The 15,956-nt window shown below is 35.6% G+C and overlaps 1 protein-coding gene across 1 annotated transcript in view; it reads left to right on the forward strand.

The window, feature by feature from the left end:
- Window positions 1–15,956, forward strand: part of CDH8 (cadherin 8) — a 132,499-nt gene that overhangs the window by 34,652 nt on the left and 81,891 nt on the right. The window contains exon 2 of the mRNA XM_082769846.1: window positions 6,496–6,790. Coding sequence (XP_082625972.1) covers window positions 6,496–6,790 — 295 coding nt within the window. The remainder of the gene's footprint in view (window positions 1–6,495; window positions 6,791–15,956) is intronic.

Raw genomic sequence — 15,956 nt, forward strand, 5'->3', positions numbered from 1 at the left:
ACTCCAGAGGCTTCAAGTTACATGATTCTCATATCTTAAATGAATCCTTTATCATCCATGGACATGTCTGTCTCCTTTCTGAGGGTGTTCCAAGTACTGACATTATGTCAGGTATGTCAAGTCTGTGCCCCAGTTTGTCATTACCCTGAACAATAATGCAGAATATTTGGTTTTCTTCTTCCCCATTGTGCAGCTATAATTCCCATTACTAAAGATGGGATCAGCCTATCCATGGAGAAAATGAAAGATTCTATTAAACTGACATTACATTCAATTTATTAATTCTGCATTGTGTACATGAATTGAAGATATCTGTACTAGTTTAATTCTGAATGATTTTTTAAAACTCTGGGTCATCAATGAACGTGCTCATTGTCTGGTATGTATCAGAGCTTGTCAACAACACACAAAAACTTTCTGTAATACCTGATGATGTTCACATTTTTAGAAAAATGGCTAAACAGTGACATAAAGAAAGAAACACATAGTGAGTAAGGTGCATTATAGTTTTTGAAAGCATTGATGTATATAAATTATTGTAATAGCCACTAAAATATTTCCATACTCTTATAGAATGAGCTAGAGCATCTTAGAACCCAGAAGATTTGGAAAAGAGTCATAAAAGTTAAAAAAAAAAAAAAAAAACGGGATCTGCCTCATAAATGAGGAATTGTGTAGCAAGGCCTAGGTAAAATAATAATAAAATAGAAGAACATGAGGCATTAGGATAGTGTTTGTGTGTTGCATGCATATCTGTAACAACAGGTAGAAATCAGCAATTCATTCATTAATCTCTTTGAAAAGTTTGCAGAGTTAGGAACAAGTAAAATGATGCAAATTCTATAATGAAGTTTAGAAGGCAGATGATGCCTTTTCCCTTGAAACAAGAAAGGGGTAATTCCCTAGTAATTATATGATGATACATTAATTACTTTCTAACAAACTCAAATAAGAACTTGACTACATAACGGTGCCTTCTCTTTTCTTCATTAAAAATGTCCAGGAGCATTTTTGTAAAAATGTAGATTTCCTCATTCTTGTGAATTATTGATATGTTCATGCTTTTTCACTAATACAGGGAAATTGGGGTTACAAATCTTCCCTTTGATAGTGCATTTCGTTATGGGCTAGTCTGTATCAAGTCATACATCACAACACACCTGGAGAGGACTCTAAATGCCTGATCCTACTACAAAGGCCCATCACCCACTTTCTGCTAACTCTAAATGTGGACCAGACCCAAGTGCATTATGTACTTTCTAGATGGTGAACACCTGGCTTGAACTCAAAAGTCATTGTGTTGAGTGAACTGTTGTTTTGGCCACCGTTGGTTTGCCAGATAGCTAACTGAGAGCAGGTGAGACAGTTTCCATCTGTGGAAGAGACTCATAAATCTCTCTGTGTGCCCTGAACTGCAAGAGAACTTCATGAACCCAGCTTGGAGCTTCCGTAATTTTGGTCCATGCTTGGTCTGCACTTGACTTGAATATTTGTTAGAAAATGTGGTTGAAAATAGAGTGAACAAGTATCTATAAAAAAATTTAATATGAATAACATGCTCAGGGTGTTTTTGTTTTGTTGCAGAGTAGTCTAGAGAATATAGAGGCTCTTTTACTAAGTTTCATCTCTGCAGTTCTTTTGCATTGATTGTAATTATGCGAGTTTGTAATGTATGTACATTGGAGACTATAAATATATGTTATATATTTGGGTAGTGTGTTGGCAATACTTTTAGATATGCATTCATTATTGGTGGAAATAATGTTAGTTTTGTGTTAGCATGCTTAGTGTGCTGTTATCATTAATACTGGCTTCACTGCTTATTATCAGCACAGAATAGCATATTATAGAATAACATATTATAGAATATTAACAGCACAGAATAGCAAAGGCATTGACAATGATTAGAAATGGTGGTGTCCATAGGGTTCATTCTGAGTGAAGTTCATTTTTTAGGAGGGGGCCTGTGCTGAGGCTACATTAGTTGGGTATTAGTACAGAGCATCTGCGTAACCATTAAAACTAGGAGATGATCCAAAACATCTCCTGTTGCCATAAATCCATTCATGACTTGGGTGATGGGGTCACATCTGTTACTTCAAGGGAGAGATACGTTTGATTTTATAGTCCCAGAGGCAGGGTAGACATGGAAGAAGAAGCTTCCACTTCCTTTGAAGTCTAATGAACTGAATCTCACATAAAGGAAGTGAATTTTACTCATTCTGAACATGATGAAGTTTTCCAGTAACATGGTTTTCTGTTTATTTTGGGATGCTACCAGTTAGTGGAATATAGGGGCTGGCTATAGCTGTCTAATTTCTTAAATAGAAATCTTGCTAATTTCTCAATTTTGCTTGAAACAACAGGAAGTCAATTTTCAAGCACAAGCACAACAAATAAAGCTAAAGGTGTGGAAAAGCGGTTTCACATTTACCACATTTATGAGTCTTTTTCAACAGAAACTGATATTCATTTATCATATTCATTACGTCTCTCTATCATTCACCTTAACCCCATATAATTATGTGTTTAATGATCTTTAACCTTCACATGAACACAGCTTGCTGAAGCTTGACGATGGCTGTAAATTATCATTCATATCTGGTAGTGTACTGGGTCTGGCTGGAATGTTAACTTTCCCGGCAGCAGCCCATACAGTGCCGTACTCTGTACTTGTAGCTGGAACAGCAGTGTTATCACACCAGTGTTGTGTCTACTGCTGAGCAGCAGTGGCACAGCATTGGGCCTTTCTCTAACCCTCCCAGGGGGTGGGCAAAAAGTGAGGAGAGAAACATCACCAGGGCAGCTGACCTAAACCAATCAAAGGGATATTCCATACCATGTGGTGTCACACTCAGCAATAAAAGGTGGAAACAGGAAGAAGAGGGGAGGGGTGGGCTCTCGTTGAGAAGACGTCGGTCCTCCTCTCGAACACCGGCTGCGTGCGTTGAGGCCTTGCTTCAAGGACGTGGTCAATCATCGCTCATTTGTGGGAAGTAGAGAGTAATTTCTTTCCTCTGCACTTCCATATAGCTTTCATTTATTTTGTTTGTTTGTTTTCCTCCCTTTTTCCCCTTTCCCTTTTATTTTCCCCTTAGTTAAGTTGTTTAGTTCATGGTAGTCTTTATTTAATTATTATAATTATTTCCCTTTAATTAAATTATCCTTATCTCAACCCGTGAGTTGTTCTTTGCTTTACTTCTCCCCCTCCTTATCTAAAGGAGGGGGAGTGAGAGAGCGGTTGTGGGGTTTAGCTGCCCAGCACGGTAAAACCACCACAGGTAGAAGATTGGAAATGTTACTTGGAAAAATATACTTTGCTTTCTAGCTTAGAATTTCACTTCAGTTCTGTGATTTGACTTCAGATGAAGATCATAGTGTTTTAATCCTAAATCCAAATAATTAAATGATTTTGAAATTGTGGCTCTTCTATAGCTCATTTATTACAGTATTTTGAGATTAAGGTATAAGAACTTCAAAACCTAGAAAAGATACTTTAATCTATCAGCCTGGTTACTCATCATAATAAGTACATATTATTTCAGTAAATACTACATGTATGGATTTTTTGTTTTAAAGAACTAAAAAAAGTTATCATTTTCACCACCATTAATCTTCGGATGAAAAACTTGTTTTCCACTGATTTTTCCACAGGCTTTGGACCTCCTGGTTTAGTAGGAGGTGTCCCTGCCCATGGCGGGGGATTGGAATTAGACGAAGTTTAAAATCACTTCCAACCTATACCATTTTATGATTCTATGATAAGAATCAGTTTCAACTTTAACATTATAAAATGCTGCTAGCACTTCCACTTTTGGTTTAACGTTTAGCTCTTCGTTTTGTAGTGTTTCAAATTGTGATATCTATTTCTTTTGATACTAGGGACTTTAACTTACTAGAAGAAGAAATTAATACTAATCATATACATTTTTTCATTTTAACTGTCAGTATCTTACTAGCACTGCAAAGGCTTTATAACTTTACATTAATTTATCCCAGAACTGGTTTATGAACCATAACCTTTGTTGGATAATATGGGTAAAACTTGCACCAGAGACAATATGACAGCCTCTCTGACTTACCAGCAAATAGTAAATTGGAGAACTTCAAATATTAGTGTGGGATATCTGTTCTATCCAGCCAGTGCCACCTTAGAAATTCAGTACAGTTTTTCACTGTAACATTTTATGAACTTGGGTGAACTGGAGATGTGTATAAGTGTCAGGATACACGGAACTCAGTAAAGCAATGTTGAGGTATGATACCACTGTAATTCAGCTAAGAATATTCTGCCAAAACCCTCATATGTGATGTTAATAACATATGGATTTTATCTAGGGATCAAACAGATGCTTAAAACATAAACAATCTGTTTAAAACACAAACAGGTTCTGGATTGATCTTGACAGGTTCTGGAACCCTGGAAATAAGTGTTTATGTTGCTGATACCTAGATCAAGTGTAATCCTGCTCATAAGGACAATAATTTTTAAGATATATGTATCTATATATTTAATATATCTTTATATATTTATATATCTATATATTTAATATACCTTTAAAAGCTGCAGTACCAACCAGCAGGAGAATGTGTTTTATTTAAATTAACATAACTTAGATTGTGCTGATTGTTAAAAAGTGATAGCAACTACAATAAGAAAAACAAAAAAGTTTTTGGAAAGAGGACTCAGCTATAGCTTAACATCTGTGTTCATGTGGTAGGAAGAATAAACTTCATTGAGTCATTCATATTCACAGGCAATTAAACTGCTTTTAAAAAGTTGTTGAAATGATGGTGTGGTAATAGATGGTATGGTAATAACGTATTGTCCAGCAAAACACAAATGAAGTTATACCTTCAGGATGGGAATTCTGCTATTATTGCAGAACAGCCAAAACAGTGACGGCCCAGGATTTTGCATGTATATATCAGATCAACTGGAAAATCAGACCTAGCTGCCATTGTCTGCTGTGCTCATTGCAACAATTAAAAATTCCCTTTGGTAAGGTGCTGTTAAAGAGCTTTCTAAGCTCTTGTTCCTGAACAGCTAATTTGCAGATGTGACTGTAAGTGACCAATTATCTGCTGAAGAACCTGCAAAGCCTACTTATGGTATGACATAAAATCTACTTGTGGCTTGGCTGTAGCCAAGTGTACAAGCCCTTTTTCCACACCTATTTTAATATCTCCATGCAAGCTCTTATATCAAATGACAGTGCTGCTAGGCCATGACAACCAGTGCTATCCATCGAACAGTAAAATGCATAACCAGCTACAATTTCTGTTGAGCTGTTTGCACGAAAATAAGCAAATAGGAACAAGTTGAGTAGTAGTTGTAAGTCATCCTAAACAAGTTGTACATATTTGCTTTAGACTACATTTTGTGAGGAATAGAGAAATAGTAATAAATGCAAGGTACATTTTTAATGATGCATTCACTTGTTCCTGTTGTTCATATTCAATGTGTTAGATTTAACAGTAAATAGCATGTAAAGCATTATTATTGTATACTTAAATTATTATCTTTTTTTTTTTTTTTTTTTTTTTTTTTTTTTTTTTTCTGTTGGCATGAATACATTTGGTCCAACAGTTGGCACACTTGCAAATTAAAAATTATTGGAGATAATCTGATATTTAGGACTTGGCTTTGAGCCTACAAAAAATCAATGGAAGTCTTTTATTTGTCTCCAGTGTTCTTCACTTCAGGCCTTTAATTAACAACAACAACAACAAAAAATAATATCAAAGTAAAGACTATCTGGTTTTCCTATACTGTTTCAGGTTATTATAATTCTGTCTTGCTTTTTGAAAAGCCAAGTACAATTTTTTTTTTTTTCTGATGATTTTTTTTTTCTGATGATTTTTTTTTTTCTCATATAGGAAAATAGGAAGATGTACATAGGAGTTTTTCTTATATTTCTGCTTAAAAGCAGAAATTGCTTTATTGCTTCAAAAGTATTTCAGGGGAAATCTTAGAAACATTTAAGTTCAGCTAGCAGTTGAGTTATGACATAGTTCTAAAAGTCTAGGGCTGCTGTCCATTAAAACATTTACATAGATGCCAGCGTTAAGCCATTTTCAGTCACCTGAAAACAAGCTGAAAGCAATACCTAAAAATAAACATCTAAATTAAAATATGTGTATTGTTAATCCTTCATTCACCCTTTAATCTAATAGGTTAAGGACATTTTGCGCTTGTTCATTTTGGCTGATAATAGTTCTGAAGACATTTTAGAACAGGGATTTAAAATATATATATAACAGCTGCTTTTTAAATAGAAAGTCTAATTATGCCTATGATTACATTCACTTTTGATTAGTATGCATACAAATCCCTACTCTCCTTGTATATTCAAGCTGAGATACAGATCACTGGAACTAAGATTGAAGTACAAAAGAATAGCTTGAGAAAATGTATAGTTAGACCAATGTGTGCCGGGGGAGGGGGGGGGGGTATAAAATTTCTATCTCTAAAATGCTTATTTTTCCTTTTAGTTACATACCGACTTGGATCCTGGCAGCAGTAAAATCAAGTATATCCTGTCAGGAGATGGAGCTGGAACAATCTTTGTGATCAATGACAAGACTGGAGACATTCATGCAATGAAAAGGCTTGACCGTGAGGAAAAAGCTGAGTACACTTTAACAGCTCAAGCAGTCGACAGGGACACAAACAAACCTCTGGAGCCCCCTTCAGAATTTATTATAAAGGTTCAGGACATCAATGATAATGCCCCAGAGTTTGTTGAAGGTCCATATCATGCCACAGTTCCAGAGATGTCTGTCGTAGGTATGTATGTATATCTAAACATCGACAAATTTTGATTACTTACAATGTAAAGTATGCCAGTATGCTGTTGAGCTGTTGTTGAACAATAAGATATTTATTATGTTGTTAACATTAATTTGCATACTTTCAAACCTCTTCTTGGCCTACGTTTTCATCTGTAACACAATAGTAGAATCCCTTAGTAGTACGAAAATGACTAACAGATGTATTAATGTGTCTCTCTTTGTCCAACAGCACTTTAATGGGCTAAATTTATATTCCCCTTATGATGCTGTAGTTAGAATATTGTTATTGAGGAGGATTTATCAAGATTTGTTCCAACATGACACTTTAATCCTATTGATATTTTGTTGATGTTTAATTATCTGTTTGTGTATTTTCATACACAGATGTAGCACTTGCAGTATGTTGATACATACTTATTTGTTTTCCTCTAAGTGCAACTGTAATCAGCCAAAAACATTGAAATGAAAGATGCTGTGTCTGGGAGTTGATGGTTAGACTCTAGAGTGGACTTAACCAATTAACCATATGATTTGCGGGGAATGTGGAAGGGGAAAATAGAGACAGAAAAAGATGATGAAAAGCAAAATTAAGTCTGTGAAGGGGGGAGGGGGGAGTAGGAAATAATCTTCTTAATACATTTTACTTATATTTATTCATGTTGTCGGATTACTGTGAATCTATTTCCTGATGGATTAATATATTAGTTTATTTTTCTTTCTTTCTTTTATTTATTTATTTATATATATATTTTTGCAAAGTCCCTTGTTCTGTATTTGTAAATGGATAAATATGTACTTACAGAAGAACAATTTTATTTACTTAGGTTCTCAGTCCTTGCTGATACACACATATCCAGTGCAGATTATCTTTACAGAATCACAGAATTGAAGGGGTTGGAAGGGACCTCAAAAGATCATTGGGTCCAACCCTCCTGCCAAAGCAGGTTCCTTAGAGCAGGCTGCCCAGGTAGGCATCCAGAAGGGCCTTAAATGTCTCCAGAGGAGACTCCACAACCTCCCTGGGCAGCCTGTTCCAGTGCTCCATCACCCTCACAGTGCAGAAGTTCTTTCGCATGTTGGTGTGGAACTTCCTGTGCTCCATCTTGTGACCATTACTCCTTGTCCTGTCCCTGCAAACCACTGAAAAGAGGTTGGCCAAATCCCTCTGTCTCCCACACCTCAGATATTTATACACATGATGAGATCCCTTCTCAGTCTTCTTTTCTCCAGGCTGAACAGACCCAAGTCTCTCAGCCTTTCTTCATAAGGAAGATGCTCCAGGCCCCGTATCATCTTTGTGACCGTCCACTCGACTCTTTCCAGGAGATCCCTGTCTTTTTTGTACTGGGGAGCCCAGAAATGGACACAGTACTCCAGGTGAGGCCTGACCAGGGCACAGTAGAAGGGGAGGATCACCTCCCTTGACCTGCTGGCCACACTCCTTTTAATGCACACCAGGATCCCATTGGCCCTCTTAGCCATGAGGGCACACTGCTGGCTCATGGTCAACCTGTCGTCCACCAGAACCCCCAGGTCCTTCCCTTCAGAGCTGTTCTTCATCAGGTCGTCCCCCAGTCTGTACTGATACATGCGGTTGTTCCTCCTTTGGGTGTCACAAAAGTAAAAGAGAAGTAAACCCATCAGCCAAAAGAGCCAATTTTGGGGGAATATAAAAGTTTACTGAGTAAAGACATCAAAGTCTGACCATGAAATGCAAAGTAAATTCTAATGGTTTTTAGTATTAGGTTGAGGATAATGTGCTTTTCAGCAATTTGGTTATCTCTTTGAAAGCAAGATAGTTGAAGGACTGCCAAGATACTTTGGAAAATAAAACAGCACCATAGCAAATTTTTTGAAAACACCATTCTGCCTTACAGTAGTTAAAAAGAGGAGCCAGAATCACCCTCTTCCTCATGTTCAGTACAGTGACTTGTACCAGGACATTTTCAAATATAAGCATGGTGTGCTGACTCAACTGTGATGGTGGAGGTTTCATTTTTTTATCTAGACTTCTCCTCTAAATTTTCATATCTTGGTTGAATTGAATTGCTTGTGCTGAAACTGATATGTGAATATTCAAGCTTGCATGTCAGTTCATTTACCAAAACATGGTATTCATTTCTGAAGTTACTTTTAATTATACATCCACACAAACATGATGTGGACCTGCTTTCAGGAGATATTTTTGCCAAGCTCTAGGCAAGCAAATGGCTTAATTAAGTAAAATAAATAAATAAATATGAGAAAAAAAAAAAAAAGAGAGGAAAAAAGGAGGATGTAGGAGAAGGAGTGAGGGAAATTAAAAGGAACTTGTTTGGTATTCTAGGAAAAAGAACAACAAAACACATGCAGACAAAGATGATTTCTGATCATAAAATAAATTATACCTGTATATATGAGTAATATTTTATGATTCTTAGCAAAGGCATGACCCTTACCTGAGGAACATTCATTGTGAAGAGGATGAGAAAAAAAGCAAACATCTTCTACAACCAAGTTTTCCCGGTTCTAATCTTTCCCGTCTCTTACAACCTTCTCTTATCACTGAAACTATGCATATTTGCACATTTATGCTTGACTATCCCTGATCCTTGCACCTTTGTATGTTATTTCTTGGGGAGTATGTTTTTAAGCTACTTCACTGAATACAAAGAAATAAAAAAATAAATACTCCTGCTTTTTCCTAGAAAAACAAACCAAATTCTGAACTGTCATATCAAAATTCAGAGAATGTGTGCCATTGCATTGCTGGGATCATGAATAACTGCAAAATCTGTGCAGTGAAGCCCTGCTCTTAATTCCTGATGGAAGAAAATTCAACACTGGAAAGCTGACAATTAGAAGGTTATCCCTTTACCAATTTTGCTATTACTTTTTTATTTTGCCTTCTTCCTTTGACCCACAGATACAAAAATCAAGAGCTGTATTAAATGATGCTCTGGAAATTATTTCGATGTTAAGTTCTGTTAGTCCTCTTAAAATTACTTCAGTATTACTTATTAAAAAAAAAAAAAAAAAAAAAAAGCAAAAATCTCTTGTCTCCTTTTGGAGTTCAAGGAATTTTATTTCTTTTTCCACAATAAAAGTATTTCATTTCCATTATCCACTTACTTAATTCCCCTTAAAGAGATCTCCACCCACTGCTACTTTCAGCCTTGACATTTCTACAACACAGCCATTACTAGGCAGTGTTCTTATTCAGGATAAAACAAAGTTTTACTAAACCTCTTCTTTCTTCGAAATGCCACACCAGGTCTGACTGCTCTGAAACTGAAGAGGAACTCATACACTATATATATATATAGTACTTATGTAATGAGGATGCAGTATGAGGCATTTTATTTTTGGACCTCTGTATCAAGAAGTGCATAAAATAAAGATGACCAAATTAATGTGTCATCGTTCTGTAACATAATATTGAAGTTCTAACACAATACACTTTTTCTAATGGGTGCATTCTCCATGATACAGCAGTTATTGGTCTTACTTTCTTGCTAGAAGAGATGAATGTGTCAGTGGTATTTCCGTGTGAATATCTAGAACATGAATGTGAACTATGGGGATGTAAAAACTGCATACAAACATCTACAAATCTTCTGATATGTGTGTTTATGCCTACGTATAAGATTATCACACTCATATGGCCATAATCCAGCCTGCTTCATTTCTGTTATCTATCAGTGAAATCTAGAAAGTCTTGCTTCCCTACTAAGACAAAAATGGATTAGCATGGCTTTACTCCCACTACTTGGTGCAAAGATGATTAGCATTACACTGTGATATCTCCAGTAGGAATGATGCTCACTTTTCAGCTGTCTTCACAGAACACACACCCACACATGTACTGTGTGGTGTGTATCGTCACTGTATTCAGAGTTATTTTGAAATAATTTATTTCTCTCTTTGAGGAGCTAGAGGAACACATTCCAGAAAATGTTTTGAGAACTAAATTGAATTTTCTGTTATTTCATCCTTGTGTTCCTTTTTTTTTTTTTTTTTTTTTCCCCATAACTCCTTTTTAATCTAGCATTGTAAACCTCTCTCCCAACTTCAAAATGATGAATTTGCTTGTGAAAGCTAATGGTGTATTTGGGGAATATATTCTTTGCTGAAACTGAACACTAGTCTTTTAATTTTGATGTTAATTTTTTTAAGGAATTAAAGATTAAAAAAAAAAAAATAAAAAAATTATGGAATCACTTCATTGCAACAGCACTTAATTTCAAAAACAGGAAATAATTCAATTTGTCCGTAAATCTTGTATAATCACTTAGAGATGTAAAGGGATGCACTGGGAATGAAACCCAGTTAACAACCTTTTAGAAACACATTCTACTAAGCTTCTAGGAGGAAGAACCCCATATTATTTGCATACTATGCAAATAAATGAGCAATCTTAAAAGATAGGATTCATGAAGGTAGGTGGAACTGGTCCTGTAGCCTATTTAAAAAAAGAAAGGAAAAAAGAAAAAAAACAAACAAACAAAAAAAAAAAACATACACAAAACAACAACCCACCACATTATGTTCTGTTTCTGTGTTGGTTTCTTGGCTATACGCAGGTTGATGAATTCCCTGAAAACATGCTGCAGAGGTGATAACGGGAGCGAGAGTGGATATTGTCTTCTGAACAGTATAGTTTTGAGATCTTTTCTTTTTTTCTTTTTTTTTTCTTTTTTTTTTTTTTTTCTTTTTTTCTTTTCTTTTTTCCCCCTCAGGAATTAAGAGTAAGATTAAGAGGAAAATAGAAAAGAGGAATGAGGAGTGAAATTTCTTGATTTTCTTCTTATTGAAGACAAGGGTGTTTAGACAGCTGGCATCATGTTGAAGGATGGAAAGACAGAAGCAGAGTGACAAACGTATTAGTGAAATAAGAAAGGGTACAGATGGAAAAGGAACAAAAGCCATAAGCAAAGAGAATTATCTCATAGTTTGCCTGAATTAAGGTAAACAGCCAAACTTCAATAATCTCCAAATACTAAGAATTTCCCTGTCAGTCAGAAAAAAGAAGTCATAACATGAGTGTCATTGTGTGCTATTGCTCTAGAAATGCTTTTGCCTTTAACACCTGAAAATTTTAACAAAGTGAAAAAGCTAAGAACAATATTTCTGTCTTTAAATGCTTTCATGAAAATTATTTACTTGGCAAGAATATCTTTATTAGAAAGAGTTTAGGTTTTCGGTTGAGTCAGAATATCAATTTCCAATTTTGAAACAAGCACTTCTACTTAGCAATGTTTTTCTTTGAACTACCCTTGATTACACTACTGTAAATAAGAAATCATTCTATCATTTGTTGTTGTTTCTTCAACAGCAGAACAGTTATTTCATCTAGCTTTGTACAGCAGAAGCACAGTGTACACAGCATAGTTTTTCTTTCCCATTCTCCCAAAGACATTATTTCTTTTACAAAATGCTTGCAAAAAGCACAAAATCTGCTGAATATGAAATCAACATGCAATGTCTGATATGAATAGTGATAAAACAACTTGATAAATTGGGAAGTTGTGATAAAAACCTGACCTGAAATGTTATCAAGATCCACCACACTCTTACTCTTTTTTTTTTTTTTTCTCTATGTATTTATTGATTTTTAAGGCACTGAGCATGACTGTTAAATCAATGATAGTTTGTCACAAAATTGTAGAGTAAAAGGACTGTATTACTGGGGTCAACTACAAATTAGCCCAAAGGGTAAATGCAAAGGGAGTGCAAAAGCTAAGGAAAAAAGCAGCAGATGTTGTAAAATATGTACAACAATGTAACAGCTGTTGGAAAATGTATATCCTCGTGTCGTCCTGTTCCTCTACTTGTTCATCTTGTGCATAATCAACTTCACGGACTGTGTTCCTGAAGAGCATTTTACATTAGGATCTCTTTAGGGAGTGTTGCATGTGTTTAAAACCTGTACATTCTGCGTGACTGAGATGATTGCAAAAAAGAGGTTGTAAGTAACCTTAGGTAATTGGTTAAGATATATTCAATAGCATGACAGTCTGGCTTGTAAAAACATATTTCCAAGTATTTGCTTTTTTTTTTTTGTACTCTCCATTCCTCATGAGGTCTAATCAAAAACATCATAACCTTTTTATTGTTTTTAAATGACCATTATGAGCTTGAGGACTGTGGATGAAGTTATGGTGTTTGTCTTTAGGGATTTGTAATACTACCCTTAAGTTTTACCAACCTATATATTGTCCTGAATATACCAAGCTATTTCACTGGCTTCATACAAAATTGTTAAAATTAATGCAATTGTTCAAAATACCTAGTACTGATGGCAGCAAGTACTTGAATGTTCAAGTTCTGAAGACAGTCTTGTTCTTAGAAATATACCCTAAATTACCAGTGCAAAATATGGAGCTATAAATGTATAATGGCTTTTGACAGAACTTGCCTTTTTCTTTCCATTAACTCATCAGGAAAAGCCATTTGAATCAGAATCAAAGTCACTACTCCTTTTGGAGTTCCCTGTAGAGGAACACATCTTCTGGTGGTGCTCTGGTTTCAGAGGATGAGGAAAGACAGACAGACATAGCTGTATGTTTATCATGTGATGCCAGAGCAGAGAGAATTTTAGTATTCTTTGGTACATGCTTCTCTAGTCTGTTGAAATGTACAAGAATCTGTCCTACAATCATTTTTTCAGATGATTCTTGGCTTCATGTAGTCAGTTTATTCCTGGTATTCTGCATCTGAAATTCTATCTTGTGGTTGCATTGTACATATTGAGCTGATGGTCGTACTTCTGTTCTGTGATTTTTGTGAAAATAAATCTTCGGCTTAGGCTTCTGATACTTTCTCTTTTGGTCAAAACATGAAATCCACTCTTCACAAGGATTTTTCTCAATTTTTCCAAATTCTGAATCTTGAAGAAAAATGTTTAAAACAATGATAGGGTTTTTATATTGTTGTTTTTGAACACATGCCATTTCATTTTTCCAGACAGCTGTGCTTGTGACATGAGCCCATTTGCTGGCCAGTGGATAATGCCTGAGTGGAAAAGAGATAGATGAGTGGTACACCAGTAAAGATTTCTGCCAGACTGGGACTCTGTGAAATGCCACAGAACTATGGACTGGCACTTGTTCTCTATTTATTTGCTTGTGGGAAATGTAGGAAGTTCTAACCACAAAGTAGAAAGTTCTAGGTTAGAAAATTATATTCCATGTAGCAGTATTCTTGTAGAAATTTGTATTAGTGTAAATTATATCATTCTGATAACACAGAAGGTTTAGCTTTACAACACTGGATACCAATACTCCTCAAGCACTGTAAATTCAGGTGGCCTGAGTTAAACTTTTCTTTGATGGACACTCTTGACATTTGGGAATATAGGATTCAGTTCCAATTCAGAGTCCATTTTTTTTCTGTCACCCCTCCCCTGAATTGGTACCTTTGTCTTTGTTTAGTTGCTGAATTTGCAGCACATAATGTTTCTTCATGAATACAGATAAGCATTTGCCTGTGGAGCTGATGTCAATACAGCTTTCTCATGAATCAGCCACTAGAGTACTGCTGGGCAGCTGATTCAACTGTACCCTTTCCCCGGGGCGCAAATGGTCTCTGCTGCCATATGCTTGCTCCACAGCAGCCTCAGGGGCCAATATTTCAGAGTCTGCTTTTGCAACCTGGATTATCATTGCTGGCATTATAGGCTTCACCCTACCAAACAAAGCAAGCAGATCATCAAAACTGCAAGATTATACCAGCCGTTTACTCTTTTCACAACAGAAAGTTAGAAATGGAAGAATTTCTGCTGTAAGCAGCCGGGGCTACTTTATTATTTATTTATTTTTATTTTTACATATTACACCTGAGCATAACCTGAAACTTTCATTGAAATCAACAAGCCTTTTAGTACTTTTTCCACTTGAAAATATAGCATACAATGATCATCCAATCTTACTGTCTTTGCCTAGGAACCTCACAGAATGAATGCTGAGGAAATAGTCAATTGATTAGAGACAAGCAGTCTTCCCAAAAGTCCTGAACAAAACAACAGCTGTTTCCGAAATCTCTCACAAATATCAATTAATATTTCATAGTGAAGGTGGTATCTAAAGGGAGAATAAAAAGTAATATGAAAAGAAACCATAACTCTTGAATATAAGACGTATTTTACCCTTCTACTGTTGTCTGTGATGTTAGAGGCTATATTCTAATCCTAACAAACAGCCACCCAGGGGAATTTATAAGGGAATATCTGTAGGCTCTTTAATGGCACCATTTTATAAGTTGTAGCAAGAACAAACTGCCAGCCTTAAAACTGAAAGAACAGTGCCCTTTCTTATTAGATTTGTGTGAGCTAAATCCAAGCAGTAAGTAATATCAGCAAGGATAATTGCTAAAGGATTATCTATATCACTGGATCTAAGTATGTATTTCCTATGTAAAACATTTTTTCCAAAAATCATGTGGAAAAGGCAACGTCATAGTTCCTAACACAATTAGCTTATGTACAAAAAATCGTAAAATACGCAATTTATTAGATTTCACAGTCATGCTTCCTATAGTCCTCATTATACAGCTGTAAAATGTTGAAGGTTGCCAGCTTGCTCCATTGTCTGTAGGCTGTACAAAAAGCATTTTTCTCCTATGCATAGCAATCACTTTTCATACTTCTACACTTACACATTTGCATACAATATATCTTTCCCATTTGCCTCGCATGATAAAAGTCCTTAAAATGGCACATGAGCAATCCAAAGACAGAGATGTCTTACATGTTGTATGGTATTCTGTTGTTCAGAGGTTTTTACTTATACACATGTTGCACATTAATATTTTTAAAACATTTAATTAACTTTTCTAAACCATCTATTAAATTGTATTAAGATAGATGTAACATTTAGAAGAAAGAAACAACTCAGATTCTTCTCCTGATTATGGAGCTAATCCTGACTTTGTTTTCCCCATATGTATGAAAAGATAAAAGTTTTCCTAGTGGGAATTGTTCCTTGCATTTTCCTGCATGGTATTCCATACTTTGTCATAGTGGTTATTTCCTGCTGTTGACCAAGATGCTCCTGTTTGATTCTTTCAGTTCCCTTCTTCAAGCCAGGTTGGTGAGGTGTTAAAACTTCTGTTTTAGTCTCTCTCTTCTTTTGGGCAGTATCTGCCGTTTTCTATAGGTCTGTAATGTACTGACTTCTCAAATC

This window comes from Aythya marila (genome assembly GCF_965140915.1).
Source record: "Aythya marila genome assembly, chromosome: 12".
NCBI lineage: Eukaryota > Metazoa > Chordata > Aves > Anseriformes > Anatidae > Aythya > Aythya marila.